At 41.7% G+C, this 23633-nt stretch overlaps 1 protein-coding gene across 1 annotated transcript; it reads left to right on the top strand.

Annotated features, from left to right (window-relative positions):
• Window positions 1-1036: 1036 nt before the first annotated feature.
• Window positions 1037-12683, top strand: LOC118250665 (cytokine receptor common subunit beta-like). The gene is given in 14 exon segments (XM_035551949.2): window positions 1037-1105; window positions 1107-1203; window positions 1690-1819; window positions 3798-3982; window positions 4296-4441; window positions 4984-5154; window positions 5856-5989; window positions 6091-6251; window positions 7107-7252; window positions 7356-7527; window positions 8580-8670; window positions 10048-10117; window positions 11095-11195; window positions 11480-12683. Coding segments are annotated over 14 exon segments (2877 nt in total).
• Window positions 12684-23633: the final 10950 nt, after the last annotated feature.

Genomic DNA, 23633 nt, shown 5'->3' with positions numbered 1-23633 from the left:
TATAGCTTCCGTCTCCAATTCCAAAGAAGCGTGTTTTTGCTGATTTCTTCATCAGAAGATTCTGATGCTGTTGGGGAAAGCTGGACAGGGAGACTCACCCATCAAGTTTTATCATCTGCCTAACTGACAACTCTGGATCCAGGTAAAGGAACTATGCTTCTTTCTGGGGAAAGCAAAATAGAAGGGTCTGCTCTCATTCAAAGACTTGGAAGATGTTAAGGGGTCTCTTAACTGTGATGATTCTTTAAGGGCTCAGCCATCTGTTTCTGGTGTCAAGAACCAGCATTCAGGAATCTGAAAGTCAGTAAGAATTTAAAAGGAGCTCTCTCCATGCTCCCCTAAAGTAGAAAAGAGCTAGAGACTACATGTTCCCTGAGTACAAGAGTGTCAGCTTTGTGAGCTGATTATACTTTTGAAAGAGCAATGAGAGACAGCCAAAAGTGCTCGAATTCCAGTATTAAAGAAGGTGGTCCACGGTCTTTCAATCACTCAATCTACTCTGGATCTTGGCAATCACCAAAACAAAATAAATAGTTTATTTGGATGTATTTGTACAATTTGCAGCTTGTTTGGGGAGTAGCTGAGACAGTAGCATATTGAAGAGAAACCTGAAAGTGAATTAATATGGAATTTCAACTCCTATATGTGGTATGTGGTTGGAAAATGTATTTTTAAGGAAAGTAAGAAAGCAGAGCAACACTGGGGTTCATTATGAAGGCTCTAAGCATGAAGAGCAGAAGGATGAATGAATTTGAAGGATGAGTTCTTTTCACAGATTAGGACTGTTTCTTGTTAATAGTCTTAGCTGAAAGAATCCCTGCGCTTCCTTGGAAATGCACATTTACTTTTTCATTCTCTGGTCATATTTCAGGTTCACAAAATAAGACAGGGTTTTTGTCCTAAAGTAAAGACTTTATAAAAGTTCTTTCTGATTTTTTTCACAATAAATGTGTTGTAGGAGTTCTTTCTGAATGTCACTTCAACACAGTGTAATGACTAAAGTTCCCTAATTCAGTTTTACTTCTCTTTACATGAAATGAAAACAAGAAGCTCCACAATAAGCTGAAAAAGAGAGTTTGCAATTAAATCATTTATATTCTGAAATAGGATCAAACTTATGTGCAAAGGACAGTATGAACATGAAAGAGATTTTCATCATTTTGCTGAATCTGTCTTTGGTCTTCAGTGACCAAGCCATTAATGGTGAGTTTCAAATTTATATTTTCTTTTATTCTGCTTTTATTCCCTCTCTTTTTATAGCTGTCTCCTTTCAGCTGATACTGTTCCTCATTTTCTACTTTCTTCTGCTACCATCTTGTGTGCTGTAGGAGAACAGGTGTCTTGCTCAAATGCAGACAGTCTGCAGACAGGTTATATTGTGGCTGGAGATATGAACAGGTGAAATGCTGAACAAACAGAGGAAATTAACAAGTTTATTGCTTAATGAGTGAATAGGAAGGAGGACTAGACCGTGACATAGCGGTATGTGGTTCAGATGGTAGAGTATGAGAGTAGACATAAGTGGGCAGGAAGAGGGTGTGGGTGTTTGGGCTACCAACAGCAACATCCAAAAGACTGGATCTTCCTGTGGAACTGCTGGTACTTCCTGCTTTCTCTCACTATTTCTATTTGTAATCAGTGCTTTTTTTTTTTTTCTTTTTTTTTTTTTTTCCTGGATTCCTTTCTCAGGTAGTGTCCCAATGAAGAGCTTGAGCTGCTACAATGACTACAGCTCACAGGTGACGTGCAAATGGAAAGAGCATATAAAGGCTCATGCCCTCCTTGGTATGACACTTTACCAAAGGGATAGTGTTCAGAAGTAAGTACCTGAAATGTACTGTGCTGGATAAAAGTCCAGTGAGAACCTGGACACATCTTGGAATCCCAGGGGTTGGCAGTCAGATTTTTGGAAAGTGGCCTCACCTCTTCCTGTCATTGAGTTGAAGTAAAAGTTGTGCTTGCTATTGTCTTCTAGAAAGAGAAGAAATTATTAGGTTGTGATAGGGGAGCAATTTTTATCATATTTTCAATTATTTCTCCATGATTTTGTTGTGGAACATGGATAGCAAATATGATGGGGCGTATATGTTGCTATTCCTGGGGTGGGGAAGGTCGTGTCAGAACAAGAGTGGGTTTGAGGGTTGTTCATGAAACTAGCAGGGAGGAGACATTTCCCCAGTTGCTTTGCCTGTTTAGGAGCATCACTGAGTATATTTTTGATCTGTTCAGAAGAACTTGAATAGACTGTGTCTGTGAGACAGCAAAAACCGTTAAGTTCATCTGTGCTATCAATCTTTCTCCCAGAGATACTGGTCTGTTTATAACAGTATCTCTCTACTACGTCTGTTTCCTTATGAAAAGGGAACTGAATCACCAGACTCAATCAATTGTGAGGATAAGAAAGGACAGAGAGGGAGGAATAGTCAAGGAAGAGAGGAAGATAAAGATGGAAAGCTGAGAAGAAAATGAATTAGCAACTGCAGATACAGAAAGGAAAGGGAAAACTCTTGATTTTGTTATAAGTAAGAGAGAATTCATATACGTAAAAGCAGCTGAAATCAGTTGAAGGCTTTGGAACAGGACCTTGAAACTAATATTTCTGAAAAAAAAGATGATATAACATTCTTGTACCTTTGGAAAATGCTCTGTAATGCTTATATGATAGAATGTTTTCTGTGGATGATACAGGAAACATGACTGAAGTGAACTAATCAGATAAGCAGCTATTAATTGTGGACAGCTGAAATCAAAATGGCCAATGATTAAACACGGTCAACTCACAGATGAACAGTAGTTGACTAAATCCCAAACTATAAGCTGTTGCTGATGGGCAGATAGAAATATCATCAAGGCTTCACATCCCTTGGGCTGACTCTCTTGTTTAAGGGCACAGACATGTACGGTTGATCCCATCCATACTTCAGGAACATCCCTAGTTTCCCTGCCAATACCCAACTTTTCAAGATATCAATACTACTGGATAATCCTTGCGGGCATATGGTTGGCTAGGAGATTCCATCCTACCCTTCAAGACAGTATTTGAGCTCATTTATACACAGTACTTCTCATCTGAACGGGAAAAATGTAATATACTGCACATGAAGCCATAGGCTCAAGCAAAATTCCAGAGGGTATGAAGAGAAGCAACACATCTCTCCAGCAGCTTAGCTTACTGCAAGCACACAAAGCTTATCCTCTTTTGACTAGTTTAAAGTATTGTTTTTAATCTTTAAGATGCTCCTTGGCCTGATAAAAGACTATCTAAATTGATGCCTAATATTCGGGATGAAATCTGTAACGAATGCATAAGGTCCCTTGACAGAACCGAACAGGATATAGAAGTACATTTTGGTTGTAGAAAAAAATTATGTGTCTTTCCGGGACTGCAAAATGAATTTCTTCAAGAAGCTAAGGATCTTTGGAAACTTTATCACATTTCACTCTAAGTAAAAGATGCATTTTCATGATATTATTTTTCATCATATTATTTCTCACATAAAAATATGAGATTATTAAGAGTTAGGCTAAAAACCCCACAAAAGTAGACCCGTACCAAAATATAAGATTTCACTGCATATTTTGAAATGCAAAGGCATTCGAGAAAAATCCTGGTGTTAAAAATGTTAGTCATATTAATTGATGCAAAACAAGAATAATAGATACAGTGATAATGAGGACATAAGTGTCTAAGTAAATTAGGACAACAGAATGGGATGGAATTGGTTTCAGACATTTAATTTTGCATGAACAATATGTTTCCAAATCAGATCTTTATAGATCACTTCCTCTTTACACAGCGAGAGCAAGGAGATGCTTTGCAAACGTGAGACAGAAAGTGCCTTACCTGAGACTTCAGACTCCTACATCCTCTGGGTTTGTCGGAAAACTGTAGGATATTTTGGAATAGGGATAAAGGATATTTACAGCTTCAAACCTAACAAGACTCTTGAAACACAACTAAATGTTCATCTTTTCCAAAATGGTAAGGAATTAATGCCAAGTTCTATTTTCAAATGAATATTTGAGATCTTTGAGAATGTTTTTGTAGATCAGTCAGGAAGTGAATTGCAAAAGTGATTGTGAAAACGGCCAAACAGTTCTACATTGAGAGGATGTGGCAGGGAGGGGAAAGGGCAAGATTCTGGGAGCGGCCAGACATGGAAGGGGCTCTCAACAAGCAACTACTTGCTGTAAAATATGATAAGATGCTGTGGAAATGGGGAAGCTTAGCTAGATATTTTCTTCCTCCCTTCATGTCCCTGTCTCAATTCACATGTTGCACCTTCATCTTCCAGTTCAGCCCCTCCCGCCGCAAAACCTCTCAGTCAGAGAGAGTTCAGGAGACTTCTTGCTGACCTGGACAGCAGCTGAAGGAAGCCAAGGGCTGGGCAATGCACTGGAGTATGAAGTCACTTACAAGCGGGAGTGGGAGTCCTGGGAGGTAAGAGTGGAAGAGCTGGGCTGTCCTGACTTGGGTGGCACCCTCTGGGGCAGTTGAGGGCTTGTGGTAAAAGCCGTGCAAACGAGTTGAAATTTATTTTACCCTGAACCCCTCCCAAATGAAATTAAAGCACTTTTCATGTGTAGTCCATGGGATGGCTCATGTGGGAGAAAGGCAAAATACATTTGAAACCACGACAAGTGTCTTGGGCAGATTACACATAGTTCTGAGCTGGGCAGTGCTGTGACCCTTGTGTAGCTGGTGCTGGAGCCAGCCAAGGCTCTGCAAGCTGCAGGAGCTGGTCCATCTGCTGGGCTGGGTTGGAGCTGGCCATGCCTGTGCCTTGCCCTTCCAATGTCATGATGGCAGCATGCAGGCAGAAGCCCTGTGCAATGGGAGCGAGGAGCACTATGTGTCAGCATGTGCGTCACCATCACGTGCATGGGATTGCTTGGAGGTGCGTCCTGACAGGCACCTCCTTGCTCCTTCCCTGCCTTCTCTCCACCTCTTCTCTGTTCCCCATTTGTCCTCCCTGCTAACAGAAGGCTGTATCGCGCTTGCTCTCCAACACCACACGTTGCCACCTCAGCCACCTCGTGCCAGGGAGCCGATACGTTGCCCGTGTGCGAGCCAGAGCGGAGCAGGCCAGAGGCTTCTCTGGGCCGTTCAGCGAGTGGAGCACGGATGTGTCCTGGGAGACCCCCGAAGGTAGCGTGGGTCAGAGTGGGGCTGTGCAAGGGTGGGACAGCTGGCTGAGAAGCCAGGGCTGGGGGATGTGGTTTGGCACGATTCTGGCAGAGCATATGGGCCCAGGAGAATTGAGGCATCTGCTGAGAAGGATGCAGATGGTACTTTATCTTTTCCCCCATTACAGTCCATTTAAGTTGTTCACTTCAACTTAGCTTGGCAACAGTGAAATGATTCATTTAAGCAGAAAAGGAGACTCTTTGTTGGGCCTTGTGATCCTCGTTGGTCCCTTCAAACTTGGAGTATTCTGTCATTCTGTGACTGTTCTTTGTTTAACCTTACAAGGAATAGGAATGGCACCAGAAGTCACAGGGATGGTCCCTTCTAGTCATTGCTTTCTTTCAGGAAGCCTCAAAATTTGTTTCAATGGGATCTGCCTAGTGATAATGAAATGGCTGTGCCCCTCCATGGGTCTAGTGCTCTCTATGGGGACTGATTGTGTTTTGGGATGTGTCAGTCTTGTTTCCACTTGGATGGACAGGTATATTATTCCAGAAGATTGTGGAGAAGTTTGAAAAGGAAATAAGAGCAAGTCTCCATCTTGCCTCTTCCAGAGTGTTTGGCATTTCCATCCCATTGGACAGACCTTGTTCACGCAGACCCAGACAAAGGCTTTCACTGCACTTTCCCTGTCACTTAGCTTGCTCTGATCTTCTGTGTAGGCCAGGAACACATTCAGCCCAGGAACCTTCGCTGCCTCTTCAATGGTGCAAATCTTCTGACGTGCAGCTGGGAAGTGAAGAAGCTGATCACCACCTCTGTCATCTTTGGCTTGTTCTTCAGGGCCACTCCAGCATCCGCGTACGTGATCTGCTAATGGCAGAGTGCCCATGCCTCTCCCACTGAGCTTCTGCTCTGTCCCATTCCCGCTGATCTCAGCACAGCCTCCTTTCTCCCCCCAGGGAAGAGGAGTGCTCTCCCGTGTACGAGAAGGCCTTGCCCCACATCCCCTATGTGGTGCAGAGCTGTGCGATCCCTGTTAGCAACATCAGCAGTCAGAGCCGGTACCACGTGTCTGTCCGGACCAAGACGGAGGAGAAACTGATTGAAGCCTACAAGAACAGTGAGCTGCTGTGTTGTGTCTCGCTTCTGCTGGGAGTTTTCTGGGAGGGGTGGCTGTGTGGGCAAGTGGTGGTGAGGAAAAGTGGGTGGGAAGGAGAAAAGCTGAGCTGGTGAAGAGAGGGTCTGGACAAGGTGGCTTGCAGGTGTGCAGTTTCTCAGTGTCACTTGCTGCTCTCAGGATGGTGGCAGTAGTGGAAACTGCTGTGCAGAAATCCTAGAGCTCTTCTCTGAGCAATTGTCACCACACTGAGTTCCCTGCAATCAGAATGTCATTGTCCTTTGCCATTGTTCCAGGTGACAGGGAGCTGTAGTGAGAGGTGTTTTTTGGAAGTGTGTCACTGTGTGATTTTGCAAGAAGCTGGTGGAGCTCTTGGGGTGCAGTGTCCCCTGGAGCACTGGATGAGGTAGGACTGCTCTGCTGAGTGAGCTGTGCCAGGTGGATCGTCTCTGCCTGCATGCATCTGGAGGTACCGGTGCTGTTCTTTACAGACCAGAACTGGGGAGAGCTCCTGCATTGTTTGAAGATACCAGTTAGTAGCTCCAAGAGAGCTGAAAGTCTCTGGGAACATGGTGGATGAGTATGGACTCTTGAAATATCATTTCACCGCTTTTTTCAATTTAGAAATTACTGTCAGCATTAATGGATATGGATCTTCTGTTATTTAATGGATGCACTGGTTTATGATATTTGACTATAAAATGAAGATATGGGGAATTAAGAAGTGTTAGAAAGCTGAGACTTATTGCATTCCACAACACAACCTGGTTTTCGGTCTCTGCATACTACCCACAGTGGTGAAAGGGAGTGCAGGATCTGGATGTTGATTTGTATTCTAAGATCTCCTCTGTGTTATAGTTAAGGTCCTACCACCTGCAAATGTGTCTGTGAAAGCGACAGAGAACCAGGAGTATGAACTAAGGTGGATAAAACACACTTTTCAGTACGACTTCATAAAACAGAAATACCAAGTCCAGTACTGGAAACACAACCAGTATGATGAGGTAAGTCACAGGAAGTGCAGTAGTCCTGGATTTCTCCTTGCTGGGTGAATGGGAATGACAGTTCTTCTCACCTCTGTGATTTGTGTTTCTTTCTTCTCCCCAGGCCCCGCAGATATTAAATATCAGCAATGATGAACCTCCCTTCATCTTCACCCTGCAGATGCTGTCACCGTCTACAAAATATAGGGGAAAAATGCGTGCAAGGGTGAATAGTCTAGACTACCAGAGCAGTTGGAGTGAATGGAGTGAGGAGTTCAGCTGGGAAACTGAGAATGGTACTTTTCATATGGGCTGATTTTGTAAGGTTTTGTGGACTCTTAGTGGATGAAATATCTCTATAGAAACATATGATTCTCTCAGTGGATGTTGAAGTTAGACCCAGCCATGAAATAGGTATGCTTGCTAAACAAGATAGCTTTCCTGTGTGCAGCCTTACAGAACAGCAGTAATGCTAATGAACGCAGTGAGCAGAATTGACCTTGTAATCATCTTTCCTACTTCTCTTCACAAGACCAATACAGCCAGCTGTAAAGTTTTCCAGACTGAGAATCAAGCAAAGATCCTGCCCAAAAGATCATCCTTGTTTCTTGATTCCAATAGTCCATTCTGCTGTCAGGGACTGAAGAGCCTGCAATTGCAAGAAGACAGAGGAATAAAAATCATCAGCCTTTTTTATTTACAGAGTGAATATGGGGTTGTGTAAAACACCTAGTAGAGTGTACTGGAGATACAGACCTTAACATGTTTTTTGTAGTTTCTCAACTTAAAAGCAGAATGTCTGCTATCAGAATGGTCTTGTGCCCAAGTTATATGATCTTATATAATTTGTCCTGATGAAGCTTAAAGTAGTAAGAAAGCAGCTGGGGCAAATTCTTCTACTCGTGAAGAAGTTGGTGTCTTGTTCATGTTCAGCTATAGCTATTAGCAGAGGAAGCTCAGGAGAATCTCTGAGACTCCCATCTCTCCAGCACTGTACACAGTAAGGCAGACCTAAGATGCCTGAAGATCCTCCTAGTGTTCATGGTGCAGTAAGTTACCTAACCAGCTTTTTATTAGCATAAGTTGTTTTCTCGGATGTCAGTAACAAATAAAATAGAATCAATAAGGAAACAATGAACTCCTTTGGTCATCAGTAAGGTGTTCAGGCTACATTTGGTCTCTCCCACCTGGGAGGGGATCCCAACAGTAAGAAGGCCTGTTTGCATCCTGTGCTGTGCCACTTGCATTTCTCTGATGTGTTTGTGTGGAGAGTGACCAAAATGCAAAACCTGTTATGGGAAGCAGCCCCTCTGTTGGTGGCTCCCTATTTCTCTTTTCTCTCTTTCAGTTCTGTCACCAGTGCTTCTACCAGTGATGCTGCCAGTTCTCATCATCACTTTGCTAATAATTGCTTCTTACAGCTATAAGTATTTCCTCAGGTAGGTTTGCATCGTGAGGAGGAGATTTAGCAGCGTGTTGGCCATGTGAGTGGAATAAAGTTGTAAGGCACTGCTTGTGCAACACGAGAGTGATTTGTGTGGAGGTGAGCCTTGGTGTGCAATGGGCAGCCTGGTGAGTGTTTGTGTGCAGGTGAGAGTTGGGTGGTGGCCTGCCAGAGTGTGGTGGTTTTACCCAGCTGAGCAGCTGAGCTCCACCACAACCACTCTCTCACTCCCCCTCCTCAAAGTGTAAGGGTGAGAAAACATGATGAAAACACCTCAAGGGTTGAGATAAGGACAGGAAGATCACTCAACAATTGTCGTCACGAGCAAAACAGACTCAGCACAACGAGATTAATGAAATTTATTACCTATTGCTAACAAGCAAGAGCAGTGAGAAACTAAAAACAAATAATAACTAAAACCACCTTCCCCCCAATTCACCCTTTTCCATCTCCTCCCCCCGAGCGCTGCAGGGGAATGGGGAATGGGGGCTGCAGTCAGTCCCTGACGCTTCGCCTCCGCAGCTCCTTCACGGTCACTCTCTGCCCCTGCTCCCCATGGGGTCCCTCCCAGGGGATGCCGTCCTTCTCCAACTGAGCCTGTGGGGGCTGCCCACAGGCAGCAGCTCTTCATGCACTGCTCCCACATGGCTCCGTACCACGGGGTCCATCCCCCAGGAGCAAACTGCTCCAGCACGGGTCCCCCACGGGCGGCAGCTCCCCCCAGACCCCCTGCTCCTGCGTGGGCTCCTCTCCACGGGCTGCAGCTCCGGCCCGGGGCCTGCTCCCGCGGGGGCTCTCCATGGGCCGCAGCCTCCTCCAGGCCACATCCACCTGCTCCACCGGGGGCTCCTCCATGGGCTGCAGCGTGGAGATCTGCTCCATGTGGGACCCATGGGCTGCAGGGGGACAGCCTGCTCCACCAGGGGCCTCTCCACAGGCCACAGGGGAACTTCTGTTCCCTGCCTGGAGCGCCTCCTGCCCTCCTTCCTCTCTGACCTTGGTGGCTTCAGGGCTAGTTTTCACTCCTCACTCTCCCAGTTGCTGTTGCACAGCAGTTTTTTGTTCCCTTTCTTAAATCTGCTCTAACAGAGGTACAGACAACATTGCTTATTGGCTTGGCTCTGGCCATTGGTGAGTCCCTTTGGAGCCTTCTGAAACTGGCCCTTATCTAACAAGGGGTAGCTGCTGGGCTCTGCTCACAGAGGCCAGCCCTGCAGCCCCCCACTGCCAAAACCTTGCCATGCAAACCCAATACACAGGGCCTTGGCGGTGCCTTGCTGAGCAGAGCAGCATGCTGTACGGCGCACAGTTCCTTCCCCTTGCAGCCACATTGAGAGGCAAATCTTGAAAATCTGTGTTGTTGTTGTTGCAGGCAGAAGAAACTGTGGGAGGAAAAGATTCCGAACCCCAGCAAGAGTCTGCTGATCCAGAGCTACTTGGAGGTAAGAGGGACCTGTACCTTTTAAGGTTCACTATTTCTCTCTTTTATTCATGATTCCCAGTAATCTTAAGAATTCTTTTTCTCCTCACCTATAATGAACAAATATTTGATTAGTCTCTTCATTATTTAGGAGAAGTTCAGACCCTATTTAACATGTGTAATCATACATTTGTAGTAGTAGACATCTGTTTGTTAAACATTGCACATTTGTTGTTTTGCTATAAAATGGAATTAGACATTGCAATGGTCTAACACATCGGTGCATTGTAATGGTTCAACACATCATTTTCAAATAGATGGGAAAAAACTAGACATGGATGCTCCTGTGTATGCTTTTTATATACCCAGATAAAATGGATATGTTTATACTAAAGTCTCATGTTAATTTCTTTTGCCTGATATTTGAGTAAAAATGGATTTTTTCCCCCACTCTGAGAAGCACCTTGATAGTTTTGGTTTCTATTTCTTACCTGTTTCTTGATCTACAAGCACTCACTGCCTTAGTTTCATGGTTTTGACACTTTTCATCCCTGCACTGAATCACCTTATCCTAAGTGTTGTAAACATCTCAATTATTCTGTTTCTCTGGTCAGCTAGTACAGATGACAGACACTAAACCCCTATAGGTGAAATATTGCCCAGAGTGTCACATATGATGCTGTAGAGCAGACACTACACAAAGCAATAGCTTTGATGTTTATTGTGGAGAGAACCTGCAACGTTTCTATGAGTTCTTTAAGAGAACAGCTTCAGACCCCTAAGCTATGTAAAGTTAGGTCAGTGGCAAGGCCTTCAAAATGGGTTTTAAGCAGCATTCTTCTGGAAAACAGAAAGTACCTTCTAGTCATACTACAGCATCTTGGCAGATGCTGTAGGCTCTGCTACTTGTTTTCATTGTCCATGAGAACTGTATGTTTCTTGACTCGGCTGCTGGTGATACACTTCTTTTTCCTCATGTCTGCTTTCTCTTTTTTTCAGAAAGTGCATCTAGGAAACTGGCTGACAAACAGCCAGCTGGACTTCAAATACAACCTTCCAGAGAAGATGGATCAGCCTAGCTTTCTTCAAGTTGTGGACAGGTGAATGAACAGCACATTATAGTGACACTGTGAATGAGATGCTCAAAGAGCTCCCTAATTCATAATTAAGTGTTCTGTCACCACGAAGCCTGTGCCAGTTGCTTTTGAGCTTGGGATACGATTTTTTGCTATCTGGTTTAGTCAAGATAGAAACCAAGTCAACCAAGAAAGATTCTTCTAACCGTATGTGTAGCTACTTAAAATTTTGACTAAGCTTGTGTTTATATTTAATGTTTACCACAGGAATATCTCTCATGAGAAACTTTTAACTGTTCCCCATTCAGGCAGATGAAGACTTCGGCAGAGTCCCCTGAAGGGCAGGCTGGAAAGACAGAAGTTTCTCCTACTGCACTGGACCTACAGAATCCATACCATGCTTTAAATGTGACAGAGCGTGCCCCAGTTGTCTGCCTAAGTCGGACTGCTGGTCGTTCCTTTTCTGTTTCAAGGAGAAACAGTGCTGATGCAAGTACTGCTTCCCAGACAGCAATCACTTCCTTTGCTTTCAATGGTCCATACTTGTACAGCCCAGTGACGTCCTCCCAGCCTGAGATGCATCAGCCCCTGGATGTGACCCCGAATCCAGTGGGAAACCAAGAGAAATCAGTGTCCCTACAGTATGTGACCCTCCCAAATGAAGTCTGTCCCCAGGCTCCACGAAGACAAGAGCAGCCAGGAGCAGGTCCTCAGCAGCCTTTCCTGCTCCCAGATCAGAAGGAAACAATGCAGCACCTCAATGATGAGAAAGAAGTCTCACCACTCCCCCCAGCCGGTGGGCAAGGCACGAATGTGAAACCAGAAGAGCAGAAATCTCCAAAGGCTCTTGGCTGTGCCCCGTCCCTTCAGCAGTGCCCCTCAGAGTATATTGCCACAGACAGCCTGTTACTGCCATCAGCCAGTGACTCCACACATCCGCCACTTGCCACTGCTGGGGAGTTGCCTTGTGACCCACAGGAGCCCCAGCTCCCCAGTGACCGCTCTTGCCATGAGTTTGCTCCTGGGAAATCTGGTGTCACGGTCCCAGTTTCAGGTCAAGCCCCAGTCTTTTTTCCTGAATCTCACCTGAATGCATTTGGGGACTACCTTGTTGTCCCTTCAGGTCTCCATGGACCTTCAGAACCCACAAAGATTTCTTTGCCTGTCCTACAGAAAGGAAGCACTCTTCCTAATGAGCTGCCTTTGTCGGAGGGTAATTTGGTGGTGTTAAACCCTGACAGCACTGAGCCAGTTTTCCTTTGCCAGGTTGGTGACTATTGCTTCCACAGCCTGAAGTCCAGTGAGAAAGTGCATATGAGCCAGGAAGACCCCCAAGTCAAGAAACCTAATGAAGCCAGGACAGCACCCGGGAAACCTCTATCTGATGATGAATCGAACACTGGCAAGAAAGAAGATGTGTCAAAAATGCAGGCTATTCAGCTTTTCAAAAGCCTGAAATCAGATGATTACTTTTCCTGGCAACAATCTCTGAGGATCAGAGAAATCTGTTAAAGGAGCAAATATCAATGAATACCAAGGCTACATGCAACTAAAAGAGATTGCAACTATGTGATAAAAAGGAACCCTCCAAGCTAGGAGCAAATAAACAGCAATTACTTCTTCCAGCCTCCAATCCAATGTGTTGGAAATGACTTTCATCCATTTCAGTGAATTTCAGCTTGATCTCATTCTCAATGTCCATCATAGTTTTGGCATGAAAAACAATCCAGATATTTGCATTTTGAGATAGTTGGTGTTTTTTGAACTTTTTGGCTTATACACAATGAACACATTAACCTCCTCCTGGTCCTGTGACAGGTCACAGTCATTTTACCATAATACCAGATTGCCTGGAGCAAAACTCACGGCAAGAAATGCAGACTTTACAGCATGAAATGCTATCAGATTAAGATTGGTTTGGAAGCCTTGTAAAGAAAACTTATATTCTTTCAAGCAATGTTGTTATCTTTTGTGTGAAATAGATCTAAAAGTCATCAAGGAGCTTTCATTATCTCTACCTTTCCACTGGTGGCATGGAATAAGTATTATCCAAGATGAAAAAACAACGGACAGTAATAGAAGCGTAAGTCAGAAATGAGAAAAAAATTGTTGAAATCCAGGAAAACTTTCTTAAAGCTAAGGTGTGATGTATCCCAGTGTGTTCTAAGAATAAGAAGGAAACATTACTGAGATACATTAAATTGGCTCTAGGGAATCATGGGAAAGATATATTACTTGAGAAAAACCCAAGGACTCAACAATACAATGAAAGGAAGGGAGTGAGTCAATAACAGAGAATGACAGTGGAGAAAAGTTGTAAGCTTGAGTCTGATTCAGCTTTTCTATTTTTAAATGTTAAAGTACTATATGATTTTCTTTTAAGTTAATTGGGTGTTTATGCATGATATAATTAATCTTAACTATGTGATGTCTTTTTTTTTTTTCTAATAAGCTGTACTGAGAAAGAGGAGACTTTTTTTCCAGTAAGTGTTGCATGATAAGGGCACAGAAGTGCCACTCTGTGATAGGTAAAAGGCTTTGGTTTCAGAACTAATGTGGGCTTGCATTCCACAAAATATCTGCTTTTCAAATATATAACTTGAACTAATAAAAATTCTATTTCTTCCTACAATTTTTTTCCTTTCATATGTTAAGAATGTTGTGCTTACAATATCATTACTATTAGCTCATCTGAACAGACCTTCAAAAATTCTGTTGGTTCAGATATGTCCCCTATGAGGTAGGATGTTTCCTTCTGACCTTGCTATGTTATTTGGCAGAGCTAATGAGAGGTAGTTCTGTGTTTGTGCCAGCTGATTCCTCCTGCTGGTTTAATGGGGCAGTGCTGATGAGAAATTGCAGAGAAATGCATTATTTTTTCATAATTTAAATCCTTACAAATACCATTTTAAATCTGAAAGATGCACAAATTCAATCTGATATTCTTAATGGCAGAAGGCAGACAGTGGCAGCCTCTGATAGAGAATACTGAGGAACACCTTAAGGGATTTTCAATTTTTTGGTAGTCTCTTTGGCCTTTTATGAGTAGCAAAACCAATTTCTTCTAAGCTATATGACTGTGCTCTATCTAGGCAGGTCCTAAAAGGAGATGTTTTATGCAGGTTTGGTATCTGGATTCAGATCTCAGATATGCATTCCCTTGCTGGGCCTTGAATTGCTGTGGTTTTAATAACCTAGAACAATAGTCAGTGGGACAACTTCTACTCTGCTCAGGCCTTTTGGATGAAGTTCATTTGCATTGTGATCAGTACTCTGAATGCCATCTGTTCTTTCTGTCCTTATGCACTTCATTGGGCGTTTCCAGAGGCTGCTCTTGGAGGCAGGATTTATAGGTACAAGGACATTTATAGATACAAGAACATGACCCCACAGAGCAACATTTATGATCTGAAGATTACTACAGGAGCTTGGAACTTGTAGAGTAGCATGCCATTTTCAGACTAGGGGAGCTGAACAGTGTTTTTCATCAGCAACTATAAAAATTATTTTAGAACAGAATGAATTTCTGCTTTAGGAACTCTTCGTGCAATATCCAACTAAGCATCATTAAATTAAATATGTAACAGACAATGGAAGCAGAACCTATGGCTAAAGTGTGCTAGGGGAGTTCATTTATTACTGGGTTACAGAATCAAAGCTTCCATAAACTTTAGCTGTTGATCCTATGAATCTTACATTCCTTTCTGCACGAGGCCTAGCTGCAGTGAGAGTGATAAAAAGCATTGTGCAATCCTGCAGTCTGGTGGCTTAGGAGCTGTTGTGAGTCCTCGGTCTTAAACTTCCTGATCAGTAGCTGAAGCCACAAAGTTACTGTGCAAAGGGAGGTTGCTGCTACCTTCTGTGGTGCTAGGTACTGATATGAGGGAGAGGAATCATCATTCTGATGACTCAGGAGCCAATTACAACATGCTTCTCTGTTCAGGGTTTCCCACTAAGAAGTTCCACAGGGGCTCCTCACCCTGTATATCTGAGAGGCAATTCATTTATGTTTCTTATATAGCCAAAGAAGGAAAGGTAGGCATCTCAATTAATACTGTAAATCACCTTTTACAACTCTTTGACTATTTACATTGAATATATAGACGTGAAATCATTGCAATCCTTTCCTTACTGTATGCTCAAGCATCAAAGATTGTCTGTGTTTTAAGAGCAGCCAATTTTCTCTTTGTTGCTTTCAAGTAATTAGTTTATTATTCCTTTTTCAGAATCTTTCTCAACTGGAAATGTATTACCTGTATTTGCATGAGACTAGGGTAGTAAGTATATTGTGACCTCAATAGTTCTAATTAAGATCCAAGCTGAACTAGTCTGTTGTTCTGTTTCTGCTAGTCTGGGTGTTGCCTTTTATGTAAGGAAGGAAAATGAAGGTGAATGGTTTACTAGAAAAGGAAACTACAGTGGAAAGCCCTTCATGACCTCAAAGAACAATAGCTGGAGAATTTCTGAGAAACCTGTATTTCTACAGGGTAGTGGAAAACAAACCCAACCCATCCCACCAATCCTTGTATAGTTTCTTGTTCATACACTGTCAAACACATTTGTACACACAGTCTTATTCCTATAAAATTGCAGTGAACAATCTCTGCCTCTTCTCCTCCCTCCCTACATGCTCCCTCTGTTCTCACTACAGAATGGCAATTTCCATAAAAAGAAATCCTCAGAGTCATGTTCTGTAACTGGTGAATAACTAGCACAATGACTCCAGTGACGATTTTGGCCCTTTTTACCTCCTTCCTATTTGCTGCCAGTATTTGGTGTTCTCCAGCCTCAGTCATAACTACTCCTCATATTACACTGTGGATGTTTCACCATGGGGTTAAGTGGGTGGACCCAAACTCTGCAAACTTGCTCCCATGAGACACGTCAAAAGCTTTGCAGATTCATTGTGTCCTTTACAGTTTGTTGATAGAGGAATGTACGGTCCTCATTGTTGAAGGCTAAATTGTTTGTTTAAAATAGTAGGTGTAAAACTATCTGAAATAATTGGCTGACTACTTCCTATTGTTCTTTTTAAAAATGTTCCAGCTCCGTGTCCACAATGTGCACTTTTTGAGCTGAGTACTTTCTGCATCTGCTGCAGCATACTTCTAACCTGTTTGTCTTTCTTCTGCATTCAGAAGTACATGGGACATTGATGAACATTTTCAAATTTATTTCATTCACAAAATCATAGAATCAGAGAATGGATCGGGTTGGAAAGGACCTTAAAGATCACCTAGTTCCAACCCCCCTGCCATAGGCAGGGATGCCACCCACTAGATCAGTTTGCCCAGGGCCAAGACTCATTGGAGATTCACGATGGATTCATGATGCTGTTTCAGCATCTAAAGACACCTGGTTCTTTCTTCCCTTCTACATGGAGCAAAGGCTGTAGTATAGGAACAAATGATGAACACACTGGGTCTAAACAGTCATGACATATTGCTGTATTCTGTCTTTGCCAATAGCTTACAGTGGATGCTTAACACAAGGGTGTAGTAAGCACAGAAAAATATACAGCAAATCATTAGATCCTTAAATGATATCTTTACCTGTTGTCTGGCCCAGAACCTTCTTGAGATGGAGGTTACATCTAAGCTGTTGAAGATAGTATGTACTTATGGCTCTGGCCTTTAGAGATTGAGCCTTTGTAAAACCACTTAGTTTTTGGCTTCATAATGTCTATTCATAAAGCATTCATCAGTTTCTTTATAAATAAAAACATTTAAACAAACAAAACAACAACCTCTTTTTTTTTTCTTTTTGATTCATTTTGTGCCAGTTGCATGGTAAATTGTTCTTTTGTTCTTGTTCTATAAGAATCAACGAATGATCATTCCTTATTTACTATCTCGCTCCTGTTTGTGATGCTATAACCTTCTGTCATATCACCTCTCACTTGTTTCTTTTTCCAAGCTGAAGAATTACAGAGTAATTAGTCGTTCTTCATATTAAACCCATATTCCTGATAACACTAGTTGCCCTTGTGCACCTTTTATGTTTCTACAGAGTATTTTACAATATTCTTTCAGAGATGAGATGACAAGAACTGAGTATGGTATTCAAGAAACATGTTATTTAGCCAGTCAATGATAATTGGACTCTCTCATTACTATTATTATTACTCTGCTCTTACACGTTCTTTGATCTTGTTGTGAAGTTAGAATTATTTTTCTGTCACATGAATTACTGTGCATTTATTAACACTGAATTTCATACCCTTTTTATACCTAGTAACTCAGTTTCTCCATCATCATTAGATTTGAGTACCCTAGATAAAGCTTTCAGTAAACCTCTCAGTAACCCTCTCTTCCAGATCATTTATAATTATGCTGAAGATTATAAATTCCTGGAAGAACTCACTTAAAGCTTTTCTCCAAGATGAAAACTAACCATTAATTTCTCTCACTTGTTTTCTGTCTTTGTTTGACTTTAATCTACATGAGAGCTTTTCTTTTATCCCTTAGTTTCTTGCAACAGCATTTTTGAGGGACTTTGTGAAGCTTTTTGGAAATCTAATATACTAACTGCATAACCCTGTGTTTGTTTGCTCCTGGAGTTCTTCTAAGAACTCTTCTAGTTTTGTGAAACTTCTCTACAAAAGCCATGTTAACTCCTCCACAGACCATTAGGTCTACTATTTCTATTTTATACCATGGTTTATATCAGGTATTCAGTACAAAAGCCAGACAGATTGGTCAGTAGTTCCCTGGATTCATCTCTGAGTGCTTCTTAAAAACTTCCATTTGGTACTTCCTTTTCTCTGATACTGAGACCTACTTCTGGTGGTTTTACTCAGCTGGGCAGCTGAGCTCCACCACAACCACTCTCTCACTCTCCCTTCTCAAAGGGAAAGGGGGAGAAAATATGATGAAAACACCTCAAGGGTTGAGATGAGGACAGGGAAATCACTCAACTATTATTGCCATGGGCAAAGCAGACTCATCGTAAGGAGATTAATGAAATTTATTACCTATTACTAACAGGCTAGAGCAGGGAGAAATAAAAAGCAAACCAAAACCACCTTTTTGCCATCCACCCTGTTCTACGTCCTCCCCCTGAGCGGCACAGGGGAACAGGGAATGGGGGCTGCGGTCAGTCCCTGACGCTTCGTCTCTGCTGCTCCTTCATGGTCACTCTCTGCCCCTACTCCACTTGACCTTCATGGCTGTTTCTCACTCTCCCAGCTGCTGTTGTGCAGCAGATTTTTTCTCCCAGAGGTGCAAAAACCATTGCTCACTGGCTCAGCTCTGGCCAGCGATGAGTCCCTTTGGAGACGGCTGAAACGGGCCCTTATCTAACAAGGGGCAGCTGCTGGACTCTTCTCACAGAGGCCAGCCCTGCAGCCCCCTCTACCAAAAGCTTGACACGTAAACCCATTACACTACTCAGGCCTTTGATTTTTTGCTGCAATTACTTGTTCAGCAATTGCATTTTAAGTTTCCTTATAGATTTTATTATAAGAAAGCAAATTGGTAAGACTGTAGGTTATGCAAGGCTTGTAAGGAAAGTAATTATGTCTTATTAAACCAATAGATTTAGTTGGAAATAATCACGAAGTTATCATTTTTCTTTACCTGTCTTGCCTCATTTACCTTTTCAGAAGATTGAGGCTACAATAACCCTGCCTTTATAGTGTAGCTTGATTTTCAAAAGGCCTAAGTTCATTTTTGAGTTTTTAAATGATTCTTTTAACAGATCCTTTGTCACTGCAAACATTTGACCTGTTTTACAGCTTCTTGGGCCTATTTTTTGCCAGTTTCATTATTTTTACGTATGCCCTCAAAATATTATTGTAGTAACCTTATGTCATTTTTTGTTTCAACTTGTACTAGGTCTTGTATACTGCTCAGGACTAAATCACAGCTTGTTTTTTTTTCTTGTGAGTGCTTTCAGAAATAGCTCCAAGAAGCAATCATTTATAGTGGCTAATCTGTGCCTACATCCATTCTGGGAAATAAACTGTGCCAGGGCTGATTTCTGGTCATAAGGGCAAATGACATGGAGTAGTCATGGAACATCAACGTATACAGCCTCTTTTCTCTTGTAGTAGGAGGTGGCCTTTTTCACACCATGTGTTGGATACTATCCTTGACTTGCTCACTGATATGGATAAAAGAGGTATTAAAGAGTTTGACAATTGAGTGGAGCCTGTGATCTCGTTCCAGAGCTCAAGCCTTTGCCTTGACCAGGCTTAGTCAACCAGTGCAGACAATGCCTGTGCCATGGTGCACTATGATATTTACCTAGTCTTGAATGATTGCGTTGTCCATTGTTATTGCTGGTCTGTCCTTCAAGCTCTTTGTCTCTAGCATTTCACTCATCTCATTTTGGTCAGGTGATTGGTACCATACTGTTCCTTTTAACGTGGAATGAAAGTCCACAGACATTGAAATTCTGTAGTAGAACACAACAGTAGACATATTCTGTTGAACACAGTATTTTCTTTAGCATTCATGTGTAAGTTAAAATGAGTCTTCTTGTACAAAATGTATTTTCTTGTATTAAAGTTCCACTGAATGTCTTCCTTTCATCAAAATTCCACAATCAAAATTTTGTTTTAAAACAAAAAATGGGTATTCCCCAATGGTTCTGCCATTTAAACCATACTTTGAAATTGAAACATCTGTATGAAGGTATTTGGACATTTGTCTTGATCTGGTTGCCTGTTTTATATGGTCTGGTTACCTGGGATATTAGCTATTTTATTTTTTGTGTGTGTGTGTGTGTGTGTTTTTTACCCATTACCTTCTGTTTTATTGATTTTTTTCTAAGTCATGGGCTTTTTTTGTGATTTCGGGCCACACAGATATATCAATTTGTACAATTTACTTTTCACATCTACCATGTTTTTCTTGGTTCTCAGTTTAAAATTTTCTCCTAGCATTTTTAATCTTAAATGTCAGCAGTACTGATTCTATTTTGATTGGATGGAACCCATCTTCTATAAGCTTAATCTATTTCAAAAATTTACCAGATACTAGTAAATACAATCCCCTTTTACCTACACAGTTTAATCAATCATGCACTGAGCCCCTGCTGTCTGACACAGTGTATGTGACTAGGACCATTTTGAAAAATGTTCCTTTGTAGGTCTGCGTTTTTAGACTCTTGATTTAAACTTTGCTTTCAGGACCTCTCACCTGCTCATCCTCTGTTGCTAGAGTGGATGTGGGCCATAACCATTGTTTTTTTCTCAGCACTTGGTAAGAAAATGTCTAAATTCCTCATGATAAGTGCCATCTTTTCAACTGTGTGGACTTTTTCTAGTAAAATGTTTGTTCATGTTTTTAATTTACTTCGTTGTGATCCTGCTTAAATTTGTTAGCAATGAAGGAGATCTTTTTCTTTTTCTCCCCCGGAAGGGAGCCCTTCTAAGTAAAGACACCCATCAACCTGTGCACCACATGATACCTGTTGGGTAACTTGTGGCTAGCACTCATATCCAACAGATTCACTTTTTGATAGAGACCTTTTTCCTGCAGGTGAAGACCAGTTCCAGTGGGTTAGGTCCACTCTGCCCACCCAGGGATATCTGGCTACTGCCCTGCCTGTGATATCACATGCCAGACAGAACTTCCCTTGAGTGCAAAGTAACCTATGGAGGACCTACAGAGATATGACAAGACCCATGCAGGGTCTAAAGGATGATCTGGCTTCTTTCCCATGTCCTTACTTGGAGCTGAAAGGCCTTGACTTGGCCATCCAATCAGTCAAGGTATACCTTATTTTGAGTTAAAAGATTTTAACTGACTAGCAAATGTCCTTTTGGTGTCTTATCAGTTCATGATCTTGGGTTTTCTGAAAGAATTAATTAAAATCTTTTCTTTCAATCTCAACTTCACCAAGCATTGCAGAAGCCATGATAAGCATCCTTCTGACAGGGAGATCCTTCATGCCTCGGAAAGCCAAAATCTAATTTGGAGTAAATTAAGTGAGAGGAATAATAAAGTATTGCTTGGAATCACACACGGTGTGAATAAAAAGCATGAAAATAAGAAAAAGCAATTACTTACGAATGACTAGAGCAATAAGAGACACAGTCCATGGGCATTCACTACCAATCCTTATTTTTCTCCACTGAGGTTTCTGCACATAAGTGGGTTAATTCTTCTACCCACTAAGAAAAAAACATGAAGGGATAAGCTTACAACTCTTTTTCATCTGTAAAAAGACCATAAATGGAAGGAGAGTACATGTGGGACTGCAAAGCTAAACATCTCCAGTCTCAAGTTCATGTGTATAGACTGTGTGCAATGTTCACTTTTGCAGCATATCCTGAAAATTACTGCCCAGTAGTTTCTGCTTCTCTTTGGCTTACTCTGTTTTGTTTTGTTTTGTGTGTTTTTTTTTTGTTGTTGTTGTTTTGTGTTTTTCCCTACCTCTTTTTTTATTTTTGTATTTTAATGTGCTTTTAGCTGCCACTGATTCACAAGAAAGTGTATATGCTGCTGAGTACATAATCTAAAATTGCCCAAACTCTGGTATTTTCAATGGATAAAGGTAACGTGAAAAACTTTCCCTTCCCAGAGACTGCACAGTCTAGCTTAGAGAAAGCAATAAATAACTTCACTTCCTCCCACTTCTTTAGATGCTACCACTCTTCTTCCTAAGATTAAAAAGATCTAAATATATGTTAAACTACATTGTCTCCATATGAGTGTATTTTCTTCACTTCTACCAATGCAGTATGATATTATCACTTAAATTACAGTATGCAAGCAGAGCGTGGCTTGAATTTTAATTCCTTAACTGTGGTTTTCATTTAAACAGAATTCACACTTCTTGTGCTACTATTTGGATGGAGAAAGCTTTATGCAGGTCAGGCTTAGCAGCAGCAATGCATCGTTAAGACTATATTCACAATGTAAACTAATATTTTATTTAATTACTGTTTGATTTGATGGCAATGAATTTTCCTTGCCTTTCCTCAAGAATGGTGATTTAAAGGAGAGCTTTCAAGTACAGCTCAGCAGAAGACAGAACAAACAGCAAAGTTCAGAATCTGTTGAAGAGATCATCATATCTTATTTGCTGAAAAATTGGTCTCATTTCTTGGAAAGTTTAAGCAAAATGTAACAATGAAAAGTACTTCCTTCCCTCTTCCTCTTAACTGCATGATGTCTGTTCAGGCGCCTAGTTGTTGAACCAATACTATAAATGGGAAGGTTACAGATAGTAAGTCACACGTGTGCCTCTAATGATAAAGATTGTAACAGCACAACTGTGAGAAAAACAGAGCACAGGCTTATTTGAAGGGCTAAGACTGTGGGTGTCCCACTGGCAGTTGCATTTGCACCAACTTCCTGTGAGTGATAAATGAGAAAGCCAGATATCCACTTTCTCTGAAGTACCTGCTTTGAAGACTACTCAGTATTCAGGTAAGGCAAGTGTATTACTGTGGAGAAGGAATTGGCAATGAACCCTCTCCCCTCAAACAAACAAAGGATTAAAAGCTCTGTGAATCAAGTTGTAAAGTGAAGAAATAGAGGGACTGGATCTCTCAGTTCACCAAAACTATATTGTTGTTAGTGGGAGTAATAAGAAAGATAAGAAAGTATTTCCTTTATGATACCTTAATTATTCAGTGGAACAGAGGGTGTACTTTGAATAGATTGGAAGGGTGAATCAACATGGATAATTAATTCCTTCTCATAACACAGGGATTGTTTCTTTTGAGGTGAAGGAAGGAGGTTGAAAATCTTGTCATTAGTTCCAAACAGCAAGCTTTGTCCTTTTCTCTGGTGAAGAGGTGGAAACTTTTCTCCTTAATAAATTATCTCCATATCAAGCTACTCTGAAAGATCACTTCAGTGTTGATGAAGAGGTAGTTTGTGGCCAAGAGAAGGCCCAAGACTTTTCCAGCTAATGAGTTTTGCTTCCAGCTATAACAGATGACAAAGAAGGAACTACAGTAGCTGTTAAGTATGTATTTGAGGAAGAACAGCCAGTGATGCAGGGAGCTGTTGCTTGACACAGGATCACGCTTGTGTGCAAAGGTGTGAAGATGTCAGAGTTCATCAGTCTTCTTCTGGCTCCATGTTTGGTCTGGGGAGCTGAAACAATGCGAGGTGAGTTTCAGAATCTTCCCTCCCCCCCCCCCCCCCCCCCCTTCTTTCTTTTCTATTATTGTTCTTTTTCTTTTAGTCTGACATTTCTCCACCCTCCCTTTATTTTCTACTTTCATGTTGGTGACAGAAAGAGAAGGAGACTTTATGAGTGTACACATGTGGTTACCAAGGCTATACCAAGTACTCCAGCTGTATATCAATAGCAAGGTTGTGAATGGTATTTAGGCAAGACCCCAAATTTCATGGGCCAAACAATGTTCAAAGTCTATTAGTATTATTTAAATTGAATAGTCATGAAGTTTCACATCTGACTAGGCCTGACTATTACCTTCATGAACTGTGACTTTGCCTATCCCATTATTAGATACCTTATTTGTTTATACCAGAAAAA

This window comes from Cygnus atratus, chromosome 1 (genome assembly GCF_013377495.2).
Source record: "Cygnus atratus isolate AKBS03 ecotype Queensland, Australia chromosome 1, CAtr_DNAZoo_HiC_assembly, whole genome shotgun sequence".
Lineage (NCBI taxonomy): Eukaryota > Metazoa > Chordata > Aves > Anseriformes > Anatidae > Cygnus > Cygnus atratus.
This window is presented reverse-complemented; position numbering and strand designations above follow the sequence as displayed.